The following is a 24,404-nucleotide window of genomic DNA, read 5'->3' on the forward strand; positions in this document are numbered from 1 at the left end:
GGTGCCGTGTCGGTATCTCAGCCCCGCCAGGGCCCCCGCTGCTTCCTGAACACACCTGAGCCTTTCGTGCTTCCTGCCTTTTCTCAGGTTGTCTCCTCCCGCTGGAAAGGCCTGCCTGCAGCCCTCCTGCCCATCGCCAGCCCACTCGCCATTCACTTGGCAGTCTTCTGGGGAGCCCTCACCCCAGGCTCCCCCAGTCGGCACCGCTGGTTCCTTTTTCAGTGCCCCCCGAGACGTTCTGCTTGCATCCGACTCCCTCGTCCCATGAAGTTTGGGGCACGTTGGAACCAGCAGCAGGTGGGAAAGGGTGGACCTCGTTTCTGGTTCCAGCTCCGTGTCCAGTCCACCTTGGGGGTGTAGTTAGTTTCCTTTAACAACTTGGGGTCTCCATCTGCTCATCTCGAACAGGCATGGGGTGGACGGTGGTGGGAATCCGTCACTGCAGTGTGTGAGTCTCCTGGAGGTCTTGCTGTTGCTTCTGTAATGTTCTTTCCCCAGCAAGACTGTGTGACTCTGAGCAAGAGACCTCCAGATTCCAGCACCTCCCGTTCGCACCTAGTAGGTACTTACCTGATAAGGTTTCTGAATAGAATAATATTCATTTGAGATACTCCAGATCTAGAGTTCCACACTCTTCCACTTTTTAAGTTTCTTGATAGCGGACACAGACACACACACACCACCACCCCCACCCCATAACTCTTTTTAGCCAGTAAAACGGCTCCTGTGTACTTCACCTCTTTTGCCTGCTGATAAATACTCCTTTAGAAGGTGGTTCAGAAGAAATAATGTTATTTTGAATCTGACCAGCAGGGGGCAGACTTCGCCCAGGAATTGTCTTGTAGTTCCCTATACTTTCGACTTGATGGGGCCTGGCAGTCTGCAGGCAGGACCTAGACATCGGCTTTGCTCTTTCTACAAAACACCTTGTTGAATTGACACCTTGCCGGCAGTAGCCAAATACGATCAAATGTGACCTAAAACACTGGAGTGCCAAAAGTTGGGTGCTAGGGAATTGTTCTTTGTCTTTAGAAGAAGGGAGAAAACACAATGCGTAAAACACATGCTGGACACTGAACACATGAATGGCAAGAACCAGGAACCAAGGGGGGAAAGAGAAGGGACTTCGGCTTTCAGGAGAGATTTCAGCCAGGAGAAATCTGCTGGCCAAGGAAAACTGGAGTCCGTGAGAGAGGTCTGGCTGTTAGTGTCACAGGCATGAGGGCATCTCAGAGCAGAAGGGCCGCAGTCAGCGGGTCAGCTGCCTGACACCGAGTGGGAGCAGTAGCCCAGGTGACGCTGGCGGGGCTTTCCTTTGCTCCCACGCCGGCTTGCACTGTGAAGGTCCCTTTGTGGGTCGCGCAGTCTGCGGAGTAGAGCCTCGGGGGGCATCCACGAGTCACGTGATCTGGGGCAGCCTGCCTCCTCTCTCGCATGCCCTGTGCGGTTTGGAGGCACTTGTGAGATTTTTATTGGACATTTTTAGATTATGAGGGTAGAAGACCTTGCAAGAAAATGGCGTTTTGATTTATTTTCTTCTAGAGGACTGATGATTTTTAAAATGTAAGGGATTGGCTCCAATTTAGCTGTTCATCCCCTTACCAAGAATTTGGCCTCTTGCTACAGATTTTCTTCGTTTTGTCTTGGGAGCCCTGGGAGTGCCTTACTGCGTAGGTTTTCTCTCGTAGGCAACAAGTTCTACAAGTAACCATTGGTCTAAACTCTTTGCAGCCCTGCCTGGGTCAGAGGCCGAGGTCCATGGGTGACGGGCTGGGAGAGGGTCTTCCATGGGGACAGTCAAGGCTCCCGATGCCTGGCACTTCGGTCTATTTAAAGCCTGTTCTGTCTTGCAGCAGAGAGGCGAGTCCCGGGTCCGATGTGTGATGTGGATATTAAGAGACTTCAAGGACACTTCCCCCCATTTATCCCAGTTATGTCCCCTGCTAAAATAGGTTAACGGTGTCTAATTAACCACTGAACATTGTCATGCTGCATAAAGATAGCATCCTGGCTGTTCTCTGAGCCGTGGTACTTTATCTCCATTTAGATCTCTGCAGTATTCCATTAAACTCGAGAGAAACATTTTAACTGAGATGATGTCTACATTAGGGCTGCCTTTCACCCTTCAGTGTGTAACCTGTGTGAGCAGCCGCAGAGGCCTGTGGTCTGCGGGGCTGGGAGGACGGCGCGGTAGCCTTCCCAGCTGGGGTTTCCTACAGCACATCGGGCCTCCACCCCGGAGCCCCAGCACGAAATGGAGGGCCCAGGGTCTGGCCATGGCCCCGTGTGGCCACAGTCCCGGATGTGCCAGGGCAGTCAAACTTGTCCTCAGCTGACCAGGTCATGCCCGTGGAAGTCCAGTGTGGCCTCAATGCCAAAAGAAGAGAATTGCATTTGAACAGACGAACTTAAGAAAAGGACGGTGATTAGAGGGAAACGTAACTCAGCTTCATGGAATCTCCTCCCCCCCCCCCACAAAACAAACAAGCTCTCATGTTGTCAGTAAAACATACATAATAGATCATACAGAACGATTGCATCAATGTTAATTACCAAGTTGTCAAGCCTGACAAAGCTACGGCACCGCCGTAAGTTGAAAGTATATCCCCGTCATAGAAAATATCAATCGGATGTGAGGCAGAGTCTGTAACACAAGTGTTTCCCGTGGTGTGGAACCGCCTGCATGTTCCTGTACCATGTAGGGTTGGGAACTGGGCTGTGGTCTCAGACAGCCCGGAGCTTGTCTTCCGACCCTTCCGCTCTCTAGCTGGGTGGCCTTACACCAGCTCCTGCACCTCTCTGAGCCCCAGTCTCCTCATCTGTAAAATGCAATAAATTAAATAAGATAGTTTGATAATTAAACAATATACAACACTACCTATAATATATGTTACGAGATAGTAATATAGAAATAAGAGAATACAAGGATGGCGCCTGGCACCCAAAAAGCTCAATAAATGTTAACTGTTATCAGCAGTCACCCACCGCCCTGTGCCAGGTTTGGAGAAGGGCTGCCTCAGAGAGTTGAGGGTGACCAGCGAAGCCAGGCAGGAGAAACCTCATGTGGGTCACAGAGAAGTGGGGTGAAAGCTAGAGACTTGGCTGCATGTTGAAGTGAAGGACTGGGCTTCCAGTGAAGGTGGCGATGGCGGGCCCACGCCTTTAACCTTGAAGTCTTGCACTCGAGAATATTTAGAGAACTGGCAGCTTCATGTGAGGCTGAGTGTTTCTAGTGGTTGGAAAAGGGCCATCGGGACAGCTCTGGTTGCTGGCCAGGCCCGACGCGTCACGGCCGGAGAGCAGGGGGCCGGAGTGCCCTTCCTCCTGTGCCCGTGACCACAGGGCGGGGGTGAGGGAGAGCTTCACTCGTTGTCCGGAGTGGAAGCTTCGTTCTGCGAAATGGCCGAAGCAGTCAGCAAGTGATGGAGTAGCTCTTAAAAAGAAACCTGGCATTTAATTAACTTTTCAAAGTGCTGGTTCAGCAGCCTCTGTGTTTTACATTTTGAATATTGAACCATCAGATCTGAATTGCTCTGGACCCGCCAGGGTGGGGAGCACCTGCCTAGCTTTTATGAACGCTGCGGAGTCTTGTGTGAATTTCAGGATGGCCAGCTCAGGACCACTCGGGATGGGGCTTCAGCCGGCGAAGCCTCCCCCCCTCAGCCCCGGAGGTCAGGTCAGAGTTCACGAACACTTCTGTTAGAGGAAAGCAGGCAGCTCGGAAGGATAAGGCAGAAGGTTTCCATTTTGCTGTTAGCACCCGGAGAGTGGGGAGAGGTGGGGAGCAGGGGTTTTCCACTCAGCCTCGTCTTAGACCCGCCGTGTGACTCGGGTGAAGGGCGCAGCGCTGAGCCCAGTGTCTCTGACGGTGCTGCTGAAACCTGCTTCCCTCCAGCGCTCAGCTGAGCTGCTGTTCATGGCCTCGGAAGCCTTCCAAGAGTAGCGAAAAGTGCTCTCTCTCTGCATCGGATGGTCTCATGGTGCTCCTGTGATGTTCCAAGACCCACTCATTGCCACTTCTGGGGAAAGAGGCATGTCACCTGCCATGGGGCTGGACTGGGTCACACAGTTTCCTCAGAGGAATGTTTAAGGAAGAGATGACCCGGAACCCACAATCCTCTCCCGCGGCCTCCACCCCACACTGTCTGTGGGAGGCGGGACTTCAGCCCCAGACCCGCCTGTTACAGACCCTGGTGGGCTGCGGTCGACCGACTGCGGGTGTGTGTATATATGAAACTGAGAAAAAAAGTTTATGTAGTACTTGGTTCACTTTCTTTCATACTCTATGCTATTTAAAAATAAAAAGCCGGTGGTGATTTACTAAGTCCATTTCATGAGTCGCTAATGGGTCGTGACCTGTATTCGAAACCACTGTGCTGGGCTCTGTGTCCCAGCCCTGGGCTCCGTGTCGTTGTGTGGCCTAAGGGGCTTTTGGGGGCCAGGCAGGTAAAGTAAACCTGTGAAGTGTGAATTTATTTCAGAATAGCACTTAAATTCTATTCCCGAGATGCATATACAAATTATGTTCACAATCATCCTTCTGTAAAGAAATATGCTCTGCAGATTCCCCCAAAATGTGCTTCCCACGTCATCTTCCTTTTGCTTTCTCGTGTCTGGTGTTTGCGTAGCCGCAGGGAACACTTCACGTGCCTCTTCACGTCCACGAGAAAAGCAGCGGTGCAGCTCGGGTGGTGAAGAGCCAGTGGCCGGCCCTGTGTTGGGGGGGGCGGTGCTGGGGGCTCAGCTCTTGGGTGGGGGCAGCCGCAACCAGGCTTCCCTGAGTTCTCCACGTGGGAATGTATGCCCAGGGCTGCCAGGCTTTGTATTTGAAGAATTTAGAAATTTGGATTTTTGTACAAAATCTCCCAGCTTGGACAACATACTCGTGTTAAAACAGAGCAAAATCAAAATACACAGCAGTGTGGTCCAGACCAAGCTTACCTGTGAGCTAGCTGAGGCCTGGAAGTGGCCAACTTCATCAAGCGCAGGGCGTTCTGTGCCGTTTTCCCGTCTCCCCCGCAGGGCAGAAGGCTCACAGGGCACCTGTAGCAGTTCTGACTGAGCGAGAACGCCACCTGAGGGCACCCCGGCAGGCCCACCATCCTTGAGGGCCCCGCTTGGATCTTGCTGCATCCTGTGGGGTGAAATGAGACGCCGGAGGAGCCTTGGCTCCCCCTAGAGTGAGAGGGAGCAGGCTGTGGGCTCAGCAGCAATTAAGGCAAATATGAAATTCATCCCCTTTTTGGATGCTGAGTGGATAAATGGCAATTAGTCAGCCTTCCCCCGTAGGTTAGCATTTTCACTGTCTCCTTCAGACAGAATCACCGCCACTTAGGAAGGACCAGCTCAGTCCTAACTTCTGCGGGGAATCAGAGATGGATGTGTCTCTTGGGCACAAACAAGGGCGCTGGCCTAGGCTACCTGGCCTCTTTGATCCCCTTGTTCTCTTGTCCCGGTTTTCATTGAAGCCCTTCTGCCATTGGTGACCTGTCAGTTCTGCGGGTGACTGACCTGTGGACAGGGGTTCCAGAGTTCAACCTCAGTGTGACAGTTAGAGGTAGTGAGTCGGGAGCAGGGCCCTCCCTCCTCCCACCCAGGCAGAGACAGCTTTGGCAGCTGCCTGGGCTCTGCCTTAGGCGTCCTGTGACTCAGAGCAGCACTGGAAGCCTCTGTCAGCCAGCAGCACCTCGGTGCTGCCCTGCGTGTCCGTTTGCAGTTGCCTCCGGGCCTGTACTGCTCTTCCTGTGCCACTCGCCCTCCGACCCCTAGTTCCTCTGTCTCTTGTGCCTTTGAGAGCCCCAAACCGCAGCCTGGGAGATCTGCTCGGAACTCTTCCATCCTGTTCTTCCACCCTGCCCCACCCATCCTCCTCTCCCTCTCTGACTTCAGCCAAAATTCCTTCCTTCCTTCCTTCCTTCCTTCCTTCCTTCCTTCCTTCCTTCCTTCCTTCCTTCCTTCCTTCCTTCCTTCCTTCCTTCCTTCCTCCCTCCCTCCCTCCCTCCCTCCCTCCCTCCCTCCCTCCCTCCCTAGTGCAGTTGAGGTCTAAATTTCATGGAAAGTAGTCTGTTTAAACTCGGACTTAATTTATGCTTACATGCTTCGGGGGGATTATCTGCAATTTGCAGGACTCGCCATTTGGTTCCAGTGTAGCTCTTGGCGGTGAGCCTCTGTGGGCCGGCACCGTTGAGGGCATCCTCCCCCTGGGCTGCTAGGACGTTGCCACTGCCCTTGGCCCCCCCTCATCATGGCTGTTGATTTCTAACTTAAAAGAAATCATAAAAAATAAAAACTCTGTTACTGTGCAGATGTTCAGACCCGTAGAAAAGTGGTCACCCCGTACCCATCACCTGTAACAATTGTCAGCATTTCTCGGTCTCATTCAGAAGACCTAAGACCAGTGTTCGCAGAGTGTCATTAGCATTCTGCTTGGACTAGAATGACTGGGACTTTGTTTAAGATGTGTGTTCCTGGGCTGCACATCCCCCAGATGAGCTGATGCAGACATCCCCGCTGCTGGGCCCAGTACTCTGCATGTCTGTTAAGCTTCCCAGATGGCTCTTGTGCACGTTCAAGTTTGAGAACTGGCGCCTTAGATGGGTGTCTGTGTGTAAACAGGCTTCCGGTTCCCGTGGAGTATCTTGAGGGCACTGCTTTCCCGCATCCCTCATGGGGGCTTCTGGTCCTTTGAGGGGAGGATATGGAAACTTGGGCTCTGACCCTGCAGCCTGGACTGTGTGGCTGGCCCCTCCCTTGTTGCTTGTGGGAAGCCGAGCGTGTTAACACTACAGCTCCAGCTGGAGCCCTAGGCCTCAGCCCTAAAAAAGTGCTCTAGACATCGGTCAGCTAATTGCTGAGAGAAAGGAGGGCACTGTGTCGGCTGTGTTATTTGACTTTCGAGCTCACTCGGCCTGCACTTAAACGCAGTCATTTAATGTGGAGTCATGCTGAGGTAGGGTGGTGAGAAGGCCTGATTACAGTGTCTGTAATCTCGTGCTGATTGTGGGCCTGGTCTGCAAAGAGGAACCAGCCTCGCAGCGCACTGGGCATAAGCTGCTCCACCCCTGCTTTTGAAACCCGTTCTCCAACCGCCTGTGCCAGTGCCTGAGCCGGGCGGGCTCTCACAAACCTTCTCTTTCTTTTCACAGGTCAGGAAGGAGGGCTTCTGAAGAAGTGGAAGAGTACGTTTCCAGTGTGGTCGCGGCACCTGTGTGATTGGGCAGCAGCGCAGCCTTTGTCCGGCAGCATTGGAAAAACGGCCAGTGAGAGTGTGGCTGTGGCTGGGGCCGGAGTCACCCTCACGGAATTGAGGGCCTGGCTGCCGCTGCCGCTTTAGCCCAAGGCCTGGGCTCCGGCCTTGACAGCCAGGGCACGTCCCCTGCCCTGTGGCTTTCAGAACTGTGTGTCCGGGTGTCAGAGTGCTGACCCGTGGGTTCCACTTTATTGATAGAAACAGACAGAAGCAGTGCCAGCTTTCTAAACCTGGCTTCTCCTAAGACTTGAATTTAAAATGAAAAAAGGAGAAAGGACGTTTCTAGGTAAAGATGGACTGCATCGTCAGGGCCATCGAATTTCATGCCTCCAGGCACATTCACAGTGCAGTCTGTGCGATGCCACCCCACGAAATGGTCCAGTCTGCAGCGCGGGCGGCCAGGCTTGGCGGACCCTGCCGCCCAGTTAGGTCTGAGCACGTTGATGGGGAGAGTGGATTCAGAGGCATTTTCATCTGGGAGAAAGAATGGATGTAGTAGAAATGTGGGTTGTTTCTGCATTTGAAACTGACGTTCTGCTTTCCCTTCTTTTTCCGGGGGCAGTCACCGCCTCAGACAGAAGAGCCTGGATGGATCAGATGACGGAGGAGGTAAGGTGTTCTCTGAGGAAGGCCACAGGGCTTCCAGAGATGTCCCCGAGTCCCCCTAGCATTTCCTGGGCCGCAGCTGAGGCAGAGATGCTGCAGCCTCATCAAAAACACGTGCGGTGGCCCCCTCTGTGTCTCGTCCGTGCTGCCGCCTCTGCGCGGAGCCCCTCACTGCCTTCTTTAGGTCCTTCTCGTCCTTCAAACCCCCCTCGTCCTTCAGAACTCAGCCAGAGCACCGCGCCTCTGAAGTGCCCTCCCTCCCACCCACGCGCTCTCTGACTCAGATGTTCTCTGGGCTCCTGCGGCCTCCTGGGCAAGGTTGTAACAATAGCAGCAACGAGAGCTAATATTTATAAGGTGTTGATTACATCGGGCACTGCTCTGCCGGATTATAGACGTGAAAGCATTTTTTCTCCACAACAACCCCATGAGATAGTACTGTTATTGGCCCCACTACTACTTAGTGGGGTAGTACTGTTATTAGAGAGCTGTGGGAGCTAAAGTACAGAGAGGGCAAGTGAGCTGCCCGTAGTCACAGAGCTGAGTGAATCACTTTAATTCTCTTTTTAAGATTTCATTTATTTATTTTTAGATGAGAAGGGAAGGTGAGAGGGAGAGAAATATCAATGTATGGTTGCCTCTCATGCATCCCCTGCTGGGAGCTGGCCTGCAACCCAGGCATGTGCCCTGACTGGGAATCGAACCGTGATTCTTTGGTTTGCAGGCCAGCACTCAATCCACTGAGCTACACCGGCCAGGGCGAAATCACTTTAATCCTTTGTCAGCTTGATCATTCTTCCCAGCAGGCTCTACGCTCGGCGCTGGCAGACACCATGTTCTGTTTGTCTCTGCATCGTAACCTAGTGGTCAGTCCATGGCTGGCGTGGCCGCCGAAGGAGAAGCAGCGCCAAACAGACCAGTGGCCGTGGCACAGCTGAAGCCTGTGCTCAAAACTCAAGAGAAAGTCGAAAGTTTGTGTGTACTTTTTACAAGAAGCCTATTCGAGAGGAGAGATTATATTTGGGACTTAAATTATCAAAGCCTTGTTTTTTAAATCTACATATTTCCCATTTCCACACTCTGTTCCTTTGTGTAGAACTCAGTTTCCATCTGGTATCATTTCCTTGTGCCTGAAAAACTTCATTTAACGTTTTGGGTAGAGCGGGTCCTCCGGCACAGCTCTCTCGGCCTTGTGTGTCGGGAAACGTCTTTGCTTTCCACCAGGGAGAGAATTCCAGGCTGACGGGCTTTTCCTTCTCCTTTCAGTGCCGTAAGGGGTCGAAGTCGGCGGCGTTGCTTCTCTCTGCCCCCCTGCGTGCGGTGTCTTTCTTCTCTGGCTGCTGTTAAGATTTATTTTCTCTAATCTTTTATTTCCAGCATTTTAGTTATAAAGTGCCTTGGTGTGGCTTACTTTGTGTTTATCCTACTGGAACTTCTTGAGCCTGGATTTATTGTTTTCATCAGATTCAGAGAATTTCAGCCATTATTTCTTTGAGTACATTTTTCTCTCCTCTAAATCCTCCTGGGACCCCAGTTACAGGTGTGTGAGTCACGTCAGTGGAAATGGCCACACAGGTCGTTGACGGGCTGTTTTGTTCTGTTCTGTTTTGTTTTGTTCTGGTCCGTGTTAAACTCTCTTCAGTTTGGGTAGTTTCTGTCGCTGTGCCGCTGAGTTTTTCCTCTTTAGTGTCTGATCTGCTGTGAAGCCCATCCGGGAATTTGTTGTCTCTGACTTCTCAGCTCTAGAAGCTCCACTTACTCTTCTGTGTAGAGACAGACGTCTCTCCCATTTATCTCCATATTTTATTCATGTTTTTATTTTTCCTTGATAATAGAAACTTTTATAAGTAGCTGTTTCAAAGTCATTTTCTCCTAATTCTATCGTCTTGTCTTTTCTGAATCTGTTTCTATTTGCTGATTTTTTTCTTTTGGTTACCAAGTCACACTTCGCTGCTTAATTAGCAGCTTTTCGACTGGGTGTTGGCCATGGCGAACATTCCCGGGCTGAGCACTTGGGTCTGTCGTCTTTCTTTACAGCCCAATGTATTCATTTTGGGAGGTGGTTAGTGTATAGTCGATCAACTTGATCACTTTGAGAATTGTGTTTAAACTTCGTTAACGCAAGTCTGGAGCTAGCCCGCCACAGTAGGACATGCAGGTGTCTCTGCTGTGTGCTTGGCTGTCCAACAAGGACCCTGCACTGGCCTGGGTGGAGCTGACCCCCTCCCGGCTCCATGGGAGCTCTGGGGACCGCTCAGCGGTAGTGATGCATTGCTGGTAGTGATGCATTGCCCAGCCTTGGGCAGTTTGCCCCTTTACACACACAGCGCAGTGTGCGGCCCACCTAGACTTCTGGAGCTCTTCCTGCATAGCACCCCCCCACCATATCCTGCAGGGTCCAGGAGGTACCTCTAGACAGAAAGCCAAGGTGCCTGCAGGGCCCCCTCACGTAGCTCCCTTCCCTCAGGGCTGCCATTCCTGTGCTGCCTTGTCCTCTGCCTGAAAATACTGTGTCTTACGTTTTCTCCAGTTTCCTAGTTATTGACAGTAGGAAGGCAGGTCCGGGACCAAGTACTCTGTCTTGGCTGGAAGTGGAGGCTGGAAGTGGAGGCCTGCAGGCTTCTGCAAACCAACCTTCACACATGACGACAAAGTGAAGGGAAGTAGATCAGTAAAACTTGGGTGGGTACCTGTGCTGTACAGCTGCCTCACAGGATTGGGGCGAGTGCCACATAGGACATTTGTGAGATGTTCTGGGATGATGGTTAAATGCGGATTCCCAGGCCACTCACAAAGCAGAAGCTGGCATTGGGGCCGAGGTGTGCATTAATTTCAGTGAGCTCCTGGGTGACTGTTTTGTACACGGAAGTTTGGCCACCCTGGTGTAGAGCCTCCGAAGCCAGCGCTCAGGACTGGAAGGGAGGGCGTTGCCCGGAAAGTTCAGCCTCACCTCACTCCCAAGGGGTTTTAAGGTAGACTCGGGAGGTCAGGAATTCAGTCCCGCTCCCAGATTTGATAGGGTTGCTAAGCACACTCTCATCATTCTTCGGCATTTTCTTTGCTTTGCCGTGATCTCTTATGGACAAGCTCATTCCTTTTGGCCAGGAGTTCCTCCGTAGCTGTGCTCACTAAACTCTAGCTGCCAAACTTCTCCACCCACTAATAATTCCCAGCGACCCTATTCTGCACTGCTGTTCCCGAAGTGTTTTTTTCCAGACCTGTACCTAGAATGCCCTCTGCCAGTGTTAAACTGGCTGCGGCAGTGGCTCAGTGATGGGTGGCTCCTGGCCACACTTCTGGTCAGCCTGGCCTCACAAGTTGTCCGTCACTTCAGCCATTGGTTGCACAGGCCAGCAGGGTCACCATCCTGGAGGAGGTGCCAAAGAACTCGGGGGGCAGGGTCCCTGCCAGCCATGGCAAAGCTGGCAGGTGGCTGGGGAGCAGTGTGCGTGGGAATTTTGATGCCGGCAGCTCTGAGATGCTTATTAAATCTGTGGTCCATAGGAGGCTTACCCAAGGGGTGCTCTCCAACCCTCTCCACACCCTTCCTTGGACCTCTCCAACTCCCTTCGCAGGACTTCTGAAATTCTATTTCTCCCCATTTTTCACCGTGTGAAAAGGGCTACATTTCCAGGAGTAACTGGTAAATGCTACAGCAAAGCCTTCTGAACACCGCGGTTTCCACCCGTCAGAAGTGCGTACTACGGGAAGGGTGTGCCGGCGGCCGCTGTGCGGGCATCACCCTGGAATCGAATTGTTGCTGTGTCACGTAGCTGTGTGGTCTGTCTTGTCCAAACCCGTCGCTGGATGTCTGAGCGACTGAGGTTCAGAGCTTATTGTGCAAAACGGCTCAGCGGGGACTCCGGTTCTCCCAGGAGAACTCTCTGTGCAGGCACTGCGGCACTCGCCAGCATCGCTGCGGTCGCCCTTGCGGCCAATACTTTTGCCGTGGACCAGCCACGAAGCCGCCTGTTTTACAGCTTTTCCTTGTGTACTTCTCAGCGCAAGTTTACGGGCAAGTGCGTCAGAACCAACTTCCTGGAGGTCTAACTCACACGCCACAGTAAAGCGCCTTCACCTAAAGGGCTCTGTTTGAATGGCGCCCACCGTGTGCGTCCTGTGGAACCAGCCCCTTGGTCAGGGCTCGGAGCACTTCTGTCCCCCTGGGGCTTCACACCTGCTCCCTGGCCCCTCCTTCCTCTGTCCCTCCTCAGACTGCTGGTCTGTTTTTGTCGGGATGAGACTGGTGTGCATTTTCTGGAATTTTATATAAGTTAAGTCGTATGTGTGTGCACTGCTGCGCAGCTTAGTTCACTTCTTGTGGTGACTGCGAGATTCATGCAGGTTGTTGCCTGTGTTGTTGGCCGGTTCATTTTTATTGGTAATAATGAGTCATATGCATATACCATATTTTGGTTATCTATTCACCGCTTAAAGGACATTTTGGTTATTCTTTATCCCTCATGTTAAAGATGAGCAGGCGCAAGCAAGAAAAGGTAGCCTGGCCTAAGGTCACGCAGCTTGTAAACAACGGCACCGGCACGAGGCAGGTTGCTGCGCTCACCACCGCAACACCAGCGCAGCGCAGCCCTACCCAGGACTGGGACACAGGTCTTGACCTCAGAGTCCTCGTTCCTACTCTCCGGGCCGTAACAGACAGCACGGCATCTCCTTCCCCAGGCGGGCTCGGACCGGCTGCCGGGGCCGTGCCGTGGGGCGCCCAGCACGACTGACCGACAGGATACTCAACACGGTGTCATTCAGAAAGGAGGGAAGATACCTCTGTTCAGAGAACACGTCCAGTATTTTTTTCCGTCGTAACCTCAGAACGTGAAATTTCTGATTTGGCCTTTATTTTGGCTCCGGAGGTTTGAAGCATAAAACCCTTCTCGATTTTACCTTCTAGGAGACGTGCCTCTGCCAGGCGTAAATCTGTCGTCCGTGCCGTCATGCTGAGTCCTTCAGTGGAAAATCAGTTCATATGTTACACTTCACACTTGACTTAGTCCATTTCTCTGTATGCGAATGTTTAGAATCCATTATGCAGTGGGAATCGTATGTTACGTATAACTAGTTTCTAGAATTATCTTTGCTCAGAGAATTACTCGGTTGGCTAGTGAAGACTGCTTCTTTGCACTCAGGTGGGTAGGGACAGTCCTTGCCCTACCCACTTTGCAACCAGTGGGTGGGGACAGTCCGTGAGAGAGTGCCCCGAGTCATCCCTAGACACTCATTTGGCAGCGACAGGAAGCAGCTCTTTGGGCACCTGTAAGGGAACTCACTGGTTCCCTTGATAAAAATCACATCCAGGTTCTTTGAGGTTGTCAGTGCTAGGAACATTAGCAGTGGGAAGAGGCTGTCATTGTCCTTGTACTTGGTAGGAGCGGGTGATTGGTGAGCACTCTCAAAGGAGGAGATGAATCTTGGGAAATAAAAATGATGATCAAAAGGTCAGGGCTCCCCTCAGACAGCTGGTCTCCTTCCACCATCCTAAGGGGACAGCTGGCAGGTTTTCTGGAGCACCCCCCGTGGCCAGTGCAGCGCCGGATGCTGCGGGCGGTGAGGGAGGGAGAGCCCTCGCACTCCAGCTCTGCTCTGGTGAGATGCACGTCCTTCCTTCCCTCCCCATCTTTGACGGGAGGCTTTCAGGAGCCGAGTCTCTCCATCCAGTGGGTTTCTCAGCACTCAGCCTCCCTGGCTTCACTCTGGGATGAGTTGCGCCTCCCTGGGGAGGGGCCTAGGCGCAGAAGAGAAGTGCTGCTTGCCCTCCATCGATGCCTCGGGCTTCTGAGGGAGATGAAGAGAAAAAGAAGAAGGCAGGGCTTCCAGGAGGAGGTGCATTTGTCTATAGGATGAGAAACGGAGCGCGAGTGATATTTAGAGGCAGTTGGGGATCTGCCGGCCGGCCACATGTCCTGCACGGACACCATCTGCAAGGCCATGACAGGCCACGAGCCCCAGTGCCTGTGGGGCCAGGCGGGTGCACAGCGCAGCCCCGGAAACAGCCGAAGTGTGGCACTGACGGAGGGAAGGGCCCGTGGCGAGCCCAGGTGGGAGGTGGTGTGGCGGCCTAAATGCTTTCAAATTCATATTTCAAAAAGCGATAAAGAATTTTTAAAAATCACTTCATAAACAGAACAAAGCGCACCTGCCCACTGGATTAGGCCTTTGGGACGTGATTTACAATTCCTTCATAAAGCCTTACAGGGATCTGGCCTGGCATTTTGCTGAGAGATAGAACCTAAAAGATGAAAGGCGTTACAGGAGCAAGGTAGCTAAGCCCACAGTGTGAAGGATGGCAAAGGCAGCCGACGGTCGAGGGGATTGGTGGTGTACCGTATAGAGGGCGTCTTCCTTTAGAGACGTGATTACCCGTTTGTATTCTTGGAATCAAGTTACAGGTTTGTCCTAAGGCCTTTGACTTCTGTCCTGGAGGGTGGGATGGGGTTAGAGAAAAAGCATCAGATCTGAAATAGGATCGAACCCAGTCTCTGCAGGCGACTTTGGGTAGGTCATTCTTTCGTTCATTTGTTCATTGAACCACCCTTCGTTGACTGCCTGCTGTGTGTGATGCCTAGGGCTGGGCATTGGGGATGTGATGGTGAGCACAGCACTCTTAGTCCGTGTCCGCATGCGGCTTGCAGTCTAGTCTGGAAGCAGGGACTAGACCAGGAGTCGGACCACAAAGTGAGGACAAATTGCGATCGAGTCCACTGACTTGAATCAGGTGATGAGGGAAGGCCACTCTGAAGAAGTGACTTAAACTTCAACTTGAAGGAAGATAGACTTGCCAGCAGTGGGGCTGGAAGTCGGGCGGGGAGACCCCAGCAGAGAAGACAGCAAGTGCAAAATCCTGCCACCTCTCTAGTCCCAGAAGCATTTCCAGGCCTGTTTGGTCTCTTCCAGCGCTAACATCCAGCGCTCAGAATGTAAACTCTGGGTAGGATGTGAAACTCGAAGGAGGAACATTGAGAGACACATAAATAGGAGAACAGTTCTTTGTTTTTCAAGAAGAGCAGCATTCAGCCCTGGCTGGTGTGGCTCAGTGGACTGAGCTTGGGCCTTTGACCAAAGGGTCCCCGGTTCGATTCCCAGTCAGGGCACATGCCTGGGTTGCTGGCTAGGTTCCCAGTGGGGGCCACGTGAGAGGCAACCACACTGATGTTTCTCTCCTGTCTCTAAAAACAAATAAATATTTAACAACAACAAGAACAGCATTCAAACTGAGATAATCTGTGAAAACACAATTAGATACGGACTCATCTTCAAAGTTTATCTCAGAGTTAAATACAAGTTAAGAATGAACTCGTGAGCCCCAAAATACAGCCCTGGAAAGCGGAACGTCTCTGTAAACGGGCTGAGAAAAAAGGATTAGCTCTTGCTTGCATACAGCACCTGCACCAGGTGTGGCTGGGACTGTGGGTGGAACTGCCCCTCCCTCCTCCTGGCAGCTCCCAGTGCCTCTCAGACGGGCCAGTCCCCACTGGAGGGGGCTGTGCTCATTGCATTCCCCAGGTCCAGTTTTGACAGAATCGAGTATCTCAAACCCTAGGAATAATAAACCCTATGGCCAACCAAAAAGTGTTTAATTCCTAAAGGACAAGCTGGGTTGAGCCACTTCTAGCCAGAGGCAACTGGGGACTTAATGCTGTGAGTGTAGCAATCTGGATGATCTGAGAGCCCCGAGTTTAAGGGTAATTGCTCAATTTTCTATCCGTGTCAACAGGGAAAATAGGTAAAAGTGGCTGAACACAGCCAAGCAATGAGGCTGGATGAGATGGGAGATGCTAGACTGTCGGTGGAATTAGAAACTCGCTATCGTAGAGGGCTGTCGCTCCACCCCCTCCGCCCGCCGCCCTCTCTCGCCCCCCCTCGCCCCCCCTTCCCATTCATGACTGTCTCCGGGCTTTCTGACTCTTTCGGGTTCTTTCTCATTCTTTGCTTAATCCACCTGCCGTATCCTTCATCCTTTCTGCAAATAGCGGTCATTCGGAGCCCAAACTGCTTTAATGCAGAGAAAGGGAAAGTGGAAAGAATTGTTTAAGTACGAATAAATCGGAACCCTGATGTCTCAATTCCTGTCCCTCGCTGAGTGAGAACAGTGTTCCATTATGTTAGCACTCCTTCCTTAGGCTCAGTACAGCACGCGGGGCTTCTCAAGAGGTCCCTAAACCTAGTTCCTTTGCTTCTCTAATTTTTGAAAACTACTCTAAGCAGCACTGATTTTTTAAATTAAATAATGTTCCTTAAAATCAACTTGTCTTTTTAAATTCAAAGTCACTAGAACTAATGCTAAGGTCCTTCTAAACCGGTGCCTGTCTCCCGTTCCCTGACGCAAACATGCACAGGAGCCCCTTGGCTAGAAACACACCCACAGTCGGGGTGGGGGCGGGGCTCACTGGGCCAAGGATTGGCTGTCCTCTCTTTTGTCTCTGTGCTTTGCTAAGCTTTGTTCTGTTTATGGGGTGCTGAGTAAGACTTTTGAAAAGAAGTGAATCATTTAAGAAACGCTATTGATCATTACCGTTTAAGTATCCACCGAGAGCCAGCACTGCGCCGCTCCGCCTGCAATACTTCAGTAGATTCCCACCGTTGCGTGGACGGAGGCTGATCACCGCCCTTTCACAGAGGAGGCAGGTGAAGCCGGTGAAGTTAAGTAACTCACCGAAGTCACGAGACTAGTAAGTAGTGCTGTGCTGGTACACAGACGTCCCCCTCATCTGTGCTTTTGCTCTCTGTGGTCTCAGTCACCCACAGCCAGCTGGAGTCCAAAAATAGTCAGTGGAAGCTTCCAGAAATAAAAAATTCATCAGTTTTAGCCCTGGCTGGGGCGGCTCAGTGGATTGAGTGCTGGCCTGTGCACTGAAAGGTCGCCAGTTCAATTCCTGCGGTCAGGGCACATGCCTGGGTTGCAGGCCAGGTCCCTCCCTGATTGGGGGTGTGTGAGAGACAAGCGATCGAGATGTCTCTCTGGCACATCAGTGTTTCTCTCCCTCTCTCCTTCCCTTCCCCTCTCTCTAAAAATAAATGAAATCTTGAAAAATAAGTTTAAAAACCATGTTTTAAATTGCACACTGTTCTGAGTAGCGCGGCGACATCTTGCTTCTTCCCGTTCCCCCCCCCAGCACCTGAGTCCTCCCTCTGCCCAGTGTATCTGTGCCGCCTTCTCTACGTGAGTCACTTTGAGGCTGTCTCTGCTATCAGACCAGCTGCCAGAGAGAGACCACGCTTACGTAGCCTTTATTATGGTGTATTGTTACAATTGTTCTATTTTATTATTAGTTGTTAATCTTTTACTGTGCCTAGTTCACCAATCAAACCTTTTTGTAGATGTGTACGTACAGGGAAAAACGAAGTTTGCCTAGGGCTCGCTAGCACCCACAGTTTCAGGCGTGCACGGGGGCCTTGGAACGTGTCCCCTGCAGATAAGGGGTGGAGTGGGGGGGCTGCTCTGTGTCGCAGCCAGCTCCTCGGGGAAAGCTCCTCACTGGTGGTGTTTGCGGGTTTCTGTGGTGCAGATACGCCGCCCCCGCCCCGCCGTGGTCGGTTGGTACCCGGTTCCCGACGTGCCGGCACCGCCTGCCGAGCTGGCAGGAGACGGGCAGCGGCACGCCGTTGATCGCCTTTTCACCCCGCTGCCACAGTACATGCAAATGATTCCAAGAGGTGGGTCAGGTTACCTGCAGTAAAGTTGAGGAAGTGGTGGGTTTTGAGCGTTACCTCTGTTTTTTAATATAATTTATTTCACGATAAGGATATATAATTTAATCTTCATTAATGTTTATGTTTAACAGCCCATGGGCAAAATTCCTGGGGCTTTCACCTTTGGCTCTCATAAGCCAATACAAGCCGGCTGCCCCGTACACCACCGCTGGAAGCGGTGGAGCCGGCGGTCGGGTGGTCTCTGTGACTGACTCCTAGTCACTCTGCTCTCGCTGCCCCCCCCCGCCCCCCGCGACGGTGGCAGGTTCTTTTCCCAGCCCTGCTTGTTGAGGAAGTTTGTCTCCACTGATGTTTTCAGCACCTGTTGCCTATTTGCTCTCCTTTCCTGATTTACCTGCTGGCCCGCATCCTCAGCATGGCCGCACCTCTCACTGTGAGGTCTGGTCTGCAGCAACACCCGGGCTGAGCAGAGAAAAGCCAGAGACCAGGTCTTTAGAGTTCTGTGCCATGAAGCAGAATCTCCAGGTTTGACTGTTCCTCTCTTTCTTGTTATGCTTTCTCTTCTGTCAAATTCACTGAGACCGCTTTTAGGTAATGAGTTCTGGCACCCATGCTGGGTCCTCTGAAGAGGGGAACTCGGCCATCCTCTACCTTACCCTGGTGCAGGCGCAGCCCGGAGTCTTGTCCAGGCCTCTTGCCTCGCTGGCGGAGCCGGGACAGATGCTTTGTGCCCCCAGTGGTGCTCTGAAACCTCTAGGTCACATCAGACTTTTCAGACCACCACGAACATCTCTGCCTGAAATGCAGTTGACAGTGGCCTCTGGGGTTCCGTTTCCTCTGTGCCTGTGAGCAGCCTACCTGCACGACTCCGTCTGAAGAGCTGGGAGGGGAAGAACGTCACCGGAGGCCTTGCGCCGTGTGTGCCCTGCATGTCGTGAGTGAAGCAGATTGCGTGACCCTTCCAGGGACTCAGAGAACTCCGACAGCAGTGTGTCGTGTGGTAGTGTGTTCGGAGGAATTCGATTAATAATAAATCGGCCAACATTAAGCACCGACAAAAATCAAAGACAGCCGACTATCCCTGCAATCGATATGGAAGTCAGGTATTTATTTCGTATCTCCTTGGATTCTGTCTGGTTGGCTACAGAAGACCATGTCAGGATAGGACAAAACCAGTCCCGTTTACTCCTGCGACTGTCCTAGGTAAGACTGCAAGCAGTGTTCCAGCTTTGCAGGAGGGGCCCACGCACTTCCCCACCGCACTGAAGGGACTGGATGGACAAGGAGCGAGAGAAGGGAGACCTGAATGCAGGCAGGCTCGTCGTGATGAGGACCGCTGCCCAGGGAGGTCTTGGAGCGCTTAGATTTTTACTTGACTGGAAAGAAATGGAAGCGTGGTGTTCTAGGGTGTCAGTTTAAATGGGGGGAGTCTGTATAAAGAGCCATAATGGCCTTTATGATGAGAAAAGACAGAGTTGTAGAGTTGCACCAAATAGCCTTTGAAACCGAAGTGACAGCAAGCTGTGGCCTGGGGTGACCGGTGGCTGTGTGTGTGCTCCTGAACAGCCACAGTGCACCGAGTTTGAAGACTGATGGCCGGATAGCACCTCGGTGGGCGGGAAGGGAAAGGCGTGCCTGTGCACCCGCGGGTGGACACAGCACGTCACGTAGCCGCAGGTGGAGAAGTCTTTTCCTTCCGCCATGTCACGCATGGAAATTAGCTCCTAGAGAAGGACCCAGTCTAGGCAGAGCGTTGATCTCGGGGAGAGGTGTAGTGGACCCCTTGACGCCAGCAAGAGATGAACTTGATCTGGCTTTAGGTTCTGCCAGCTTTCCCAAAATTCACAGATGTTCTCTGTGTGTGTGTGTGTGTGTGTGTACTTGTCTGTGTATATGGGACACACACTGAGGATGATTCCTGAGTCCATAAGTGTGGTTGACAGACTAGGCTCACCTAAAAGACCCTTTAAGGGAAAGTTCTTGAAAGATGATTACAGAACTCAGACACCATCATTTAAAAGTGCCCGAGGCAGACGCCTTTGAAAATTGCAGCAGCGGAGGGACAGAGAAAGCACCACGCAGCCCGTGATTGTCGTGCCGCTCCCTCGGGACCCGTCCTCCCCGCCCCTCCGTTTCCATCTGAGGAGAGCGGCCGCGGTGAGACTCCGCGTCTGTCCTGTGAAAACCCGACTGGGAAGGGCTGTGATCAAAACCAGCGGGCTGTCACCGGCAGTGGCCTCGCACAGGGGGACCTGCTCAGCAGCGTTTTGGGGGGGGTGTCACCGATCAAAGCAGCATTTTTTTAATAAATATATATAAGAAAATACAAAACCAAGGATTTAGAATAAAAGCGGTGTAGTTTGTCTTGTTTTTTAGTGTAACATGAGGAGGATGAAATAGAATCAGATATGCCCGGTTTCTGACATGCTCCTACTGGCGGCTCTGAGAAGCTGTTTTCTGTCACATTAATATCGTGTCACTCATCTCGGGCCGTATTGAAGAGAGGAGAGATTCCTCAGTTTCCATCCCTTCCAGCCACTCGTTCCTCTAAACTCGTTCAGTCCTTTACCCCTACTTTCTCTGAACACATCGCAACAGATTAAAGCTGGAACCACCACGGGAAGCATCCCCATTCACTGTTCTGTTTCCTTCAACTTCCGTAACCAGTGATTCGATGTTCCCTAGAGGTCACCCCGGCAGGTGACACTGGGATCCTCCCAGTGTCCGGCTCCTGGGCCGAGTGGGACCTTTCCCCATAGAGAATCCTTGCTGGCCCGTACTTGTCTCTCGCGAGCACCACCTTTGAATTGCTTGAAAGGCTCCTGCCCCTTGCGTGGTTGATACAGATTCTTAGATAGCGCTCAATGGACTTGGGGTGATGGGGAAAATCTCGTCCTGGGGAGCTGCATTCATGGCTCCTTCAGAAATGTGCCCACGTCCCTCTGTGGGCAGTCCGTGAGATCTGACTCTCACGCTGTGAGGTCGCATGAGCTGAGTCGCCACTCTCACACAGAGCCCCTGCTCCGCTCGTGAACCAGCCAGCACCACGCTGTGCTGAGGCCTGGCTTGTCTCAGAATCTGAAATCAGTCCCAGGTTTCCTGTTCAACCCATCGCCAGCCAGGAGAGTCCCTGTAGCTCTGGGCTGCAAAGGGCAATCAGCTATTTAGATTCTAAGGTCTGTGATCTTTCTGCAGCAGCGTCAGGGGAGATTCGGTTTGGCGGGAGCATGGAGGCATTTCACCCTGGGGGACACCGATCCGAAAAACCAAGCAAACCCAAGATGGTCCCTCCGATGGGGCATCTCCTCGCTGTTTCTCTGTCGCACATCTCCTCCGGGACCTGTTCCCAGACAGACACTCGGCCGCGTCGTGGGCTCTGCGTTCTGCTCACGGCCAGTCGTTGCTCAGCCTTTACAGCCTGGCTCTCTAGCCAGCATCACCGTTTCCAGGTGCTCTTCTCCTCCGCCTTTCTCCTCCTCTGGCTGTAACGAGTGCAGGCTGGAGCCGGCTTCAGTCGGGTATCATCACGAGGCGTAGGTCTCCATAAGTGGGCCTGCCAGGGCCCTGCAGACAGGTCTCTGCCCCTCGAACCCTGGCTCCGAGAGCAGGGGGCCGACTGTGCTGGGCCAGGGCTCCCTCAGGAGCGGCTGAGACCGTCTCTTTCCCTTGTTCCTTCGGGTGTTTGAAGCCTGTTGCCTACTGCTTTCCCCTGTTCTTCTCCCTTTTAAAAATTCTCCATTTTTTTTTCTTTTAGAAAAAAATTATTTATACGATTGAGATCCACTAATTAAAGCCATTTTCTGGTATTTGGTTACTGGAGCGTTTGATGTCTCTCTGACAAGACCATGAAATGCACGGAGTGTCCACAGGGACAGAATTTGCTGAACACGGCTCTTTGTAAATGAGGGGACACAGTGTCGCCGCAGCTCATGAATATGAAACGTCCATGATGCCACCTCAGTGGACTTGGGAACACAGATGAATCCTGTCATGGGCTAAATGAGACCAATTTCTTTCACTTAACTTCATCTTCAATCAGACTTTCTTCCATTTGCCTGTTTAAAATTCCCCATACGTGATGCAGGAGGTAACAGTGTTCAGTAAAACAAAGTTTTGCAGCTGCAGAGAAAAATTCTAATGATCCCCGGTGTACAGTTGCCGTTTTCCCCAAACCATGGACATTGTTTCCTGTGGCCGGTCGGCCCTGCTGAGGTCCACCGACTCTGGGCACAGAAGTAGGGGTCGTTTGGGGTGTCCTTAAGCAGCATGTCCCGATTCCTTCTGTGTGGACTGGTTGTGGAACTTGGCCGTGGATGGTTGGGCGTGAGCCCTCGGCGGCTGGGGGATGCTGCGTGGTGGTCCGGGCACCGAGCGGGAAGGCAGCCCCGGGAAGGGACTGCACGTGACCAGGCAGGGCCTTTGTGGTTGGGAGCTCAGTTTGTGGTCAGAGTGAGAGGGGCCGAGGAACCCGACAAGGCAGGCCAGCCACTTGAGTTATTTACTAAGTGTCAGGTAAGAAAGTGCTGGAGTGTAGCACGGTCTTTATTTAGCTGTCTAGAAACTCTTCTGCATGTGACCAGGAGCTTCCGTTCAGAAAGCTCCGACCAAGAAAATCAGCAAAAACCTAAAGGGACACAGAGGAGAGCGCCCTGTGGGACACACGGGCTGGACTGGGGTGCTTTCTTTGTCCCCTCCTTCCCGCCGGACTTGGCTTCCACTCCAGGTGATGGGCCTGAGTAATGCTCAGGGGCACTCATTTCCAACCGCGTCCAGTCTGAGAAACCACTTTCTGTTGCAGTTAAACCCAGACTGGCGAACAGCAGCTGAGTTGGAGTACAGCTGTCACAGCATCGAGGAGAGTGGGGCCGCCTTCGTGGGCAGAGGCAGGCTGCGACTGTGGGGCCTCAGAGGGGCTTCCCCTGGGGCCTGGCGGGGAGTTGGCGTCTTACGTGCGATGTGATGATGCTGTCCGTGATGAGTGTGTTCCAGGGCCGTGGCTGCTTTGCACGTTTTTGAAAGCAGTTGGAATTGATCCTCCTGGGACCCCCATGCATTTCCATTATTTATCTCCATTACTTATGTAAACGTTCTGCATTTACTTCTGTGGTTTCAGCTGGTAGTTGGTTGTCGGGTAGCTTTGTTGGCAGACCAGTGTTCTGGCATCATCGTGAGTTTCCCACTTGGCGATAATCTTTCTCTTTGAAATAAGCTCCTACTGCATTAACAAGCCTTTATGAGGGGTTCCCAGAGAGTCGATTACACAGTGGGACACCCTAGAGATCCAAGAAAAAAACACAGCCGTGGAGAGCTGTGCGGCCTGGCCTCAGGATGGAAGTCTGTGCTGACCACGTTTGACTGCCACCTCCTCTGCACCCCTGTCCCCACTCCTCCGCTTTTCCTTGTTTACGCAGGGACCCTTCCCAGCAGGAGCAGCTCCCGAGGGAGGCCGAGCCTTCGCTAGGATGGTTTGGAACCCAGGAAGTAGCCGAGGTCGCTCTGGGCTGTTCCCGTGAAAGGAGCGCACCAGGCAGCTCCAGGGTCCCGTAGCGCTTTCGCTCTGATTGCAGTGATGGGGAGAAGGTCGGCGTGGCTCCTCCCTGTGTGTGACTTCAGACCAGAGCGGCATCTGTCGGTTCAGTTTTGTGCAGTTGTCCTTCAGTCCTTGGGAATGCGGAAGTGACAGGGCTGTGGTCCTTGCCCCTGGACAGTTTTCCACCTAGGGGGCAGGCCGAGGGCCAGTTTCACTTCGTCCACTGAAAGGTAGTGAGGCCTACCCTGGGGCCTGGCATCGAGAATGAGGGAAGGACACAGCAGCAAGCTTAGAATTCTGCCCGCTGGATTCTGAGATGACTCACAAAGGAAGGGATTCTTCTGCTGCTCATTTAGTCTTTCTTACGTGTAGACACCCTTGCAGCTTTGGCATACTCCGTCCGTCTTGGTCCCGCCTGTGTGCCTCAGAGGGGTCTTGTGGAAACAGGCGCCCGGCCCACGTTTCCGGGCTGGCTGACTCGGACCTTCCTCACCCGGCCCCGGGCAGCCTCTCCGCTGCCTCGTCCCCACCGCTCCGCCCCGGCCTTGTTTCTTCAGTGGTGCACAGTCTACTCGCCTCACAGTGTCCCGTGTCATTGCACGTGCCCCCCCCCCGCCTGGCTGAGTCCTTTACTTTCATTTGTATTGTCCCAATTCAGGGAGCTTCCCTGACCCCTCACCTTACTCCACCCCCCAACTTCTAAATTAGATCCTCTCTGGACTGGATTAGAAAAATACATTATGGAGCATCCATTCAATAATACTAGGTGGTCACTTAAAAGAATAAGATGTTGCCCTGGCTGGTGTGGCCCAGTGGGTTGAGTGCCGACCTGTGAACTAGAGGGTTGCCGGTTCGATTCCTAGTTGGGGCATATGCTTGGGTTCAGAGCCAGGTCCCCTGTGGTCACAGGAGGCAACCACACATGGATGTTTCTCTCCCTCTCTTCCTCCCTTCCTCCCCCTCTCTAACATACATACATACATACATACATACATAAATAAGATCTTTCAAAAAAAGAATAAGATGTATCAGTATAGAATCAGGAAGGATAAAAGCAAGCTGCAGAACAACGTGTATGCAAAGTGATTCCATTTGCGCACATTTTTTTAAAGGATGTGTGTGCTGCATAGATTCTTTTCAGTGTGTATATCCCAGAAATTAATAGTGATTACCTCTAGGGGGACAACTGGGGCTCATATGAGGAAAGGACGTTTTTCATTGTGAACTTTTCTGCAGCATCTAAATTTATTAGCGCCTGTGACGTGATGTTACGTTTATGTTTAAAAATAAGACAGTGAGGTCTCCCTGTTACTTTTAGCCATAGAATCCAGTTAGTGTCCGAAACGGTACGTATTT

General features: G+C 52.3%; 1 protein-coding gene across 1 annotated transcript in view; it reads left to right on the forward strand.

The window, feature by feature from the left end:
• Window positions 1-24,404, forward strand: part of IFT43 (intraflagellar transport 43) — an 82,578-nt gene that overhangs the window by 52,641 nt on the left and 5,533 nt on the right. The window contains exons 4-5 of the mRNA XM_053673410.1: window positions 7,146-7,178; window positions 7,812-7,858. Of these exons, the coding sequence (XP_053529385.1) occupies window positions 7,146-7,178; window positions 7,812-7,858 (80 nt within the window). The remainder of the gene's footprint in view (window positions 1-7,145; window positions 7,179-7,811; window positions 7,859-24,404) is intronic.

The sequence above is a fragment of the Artibeus jamaicensis genome, unplaced genomic scaffold (genome assembly GCF_021234435.1).
Source record: "Artibeus jamaicensis isolate MK-2021 breed Jamaican fruit bat unplaced genomic scaffold, CSHL_Jam_final contig_851, whole genome shotgun sequence".
Taxonomy (NCBI): domain Eukaryota; kingdom Metazoa; phylum Chordata; class Mammalia; order Chiroptera; family Phyllostomidae; genus Artibeus; species Artibeus jamaicensis.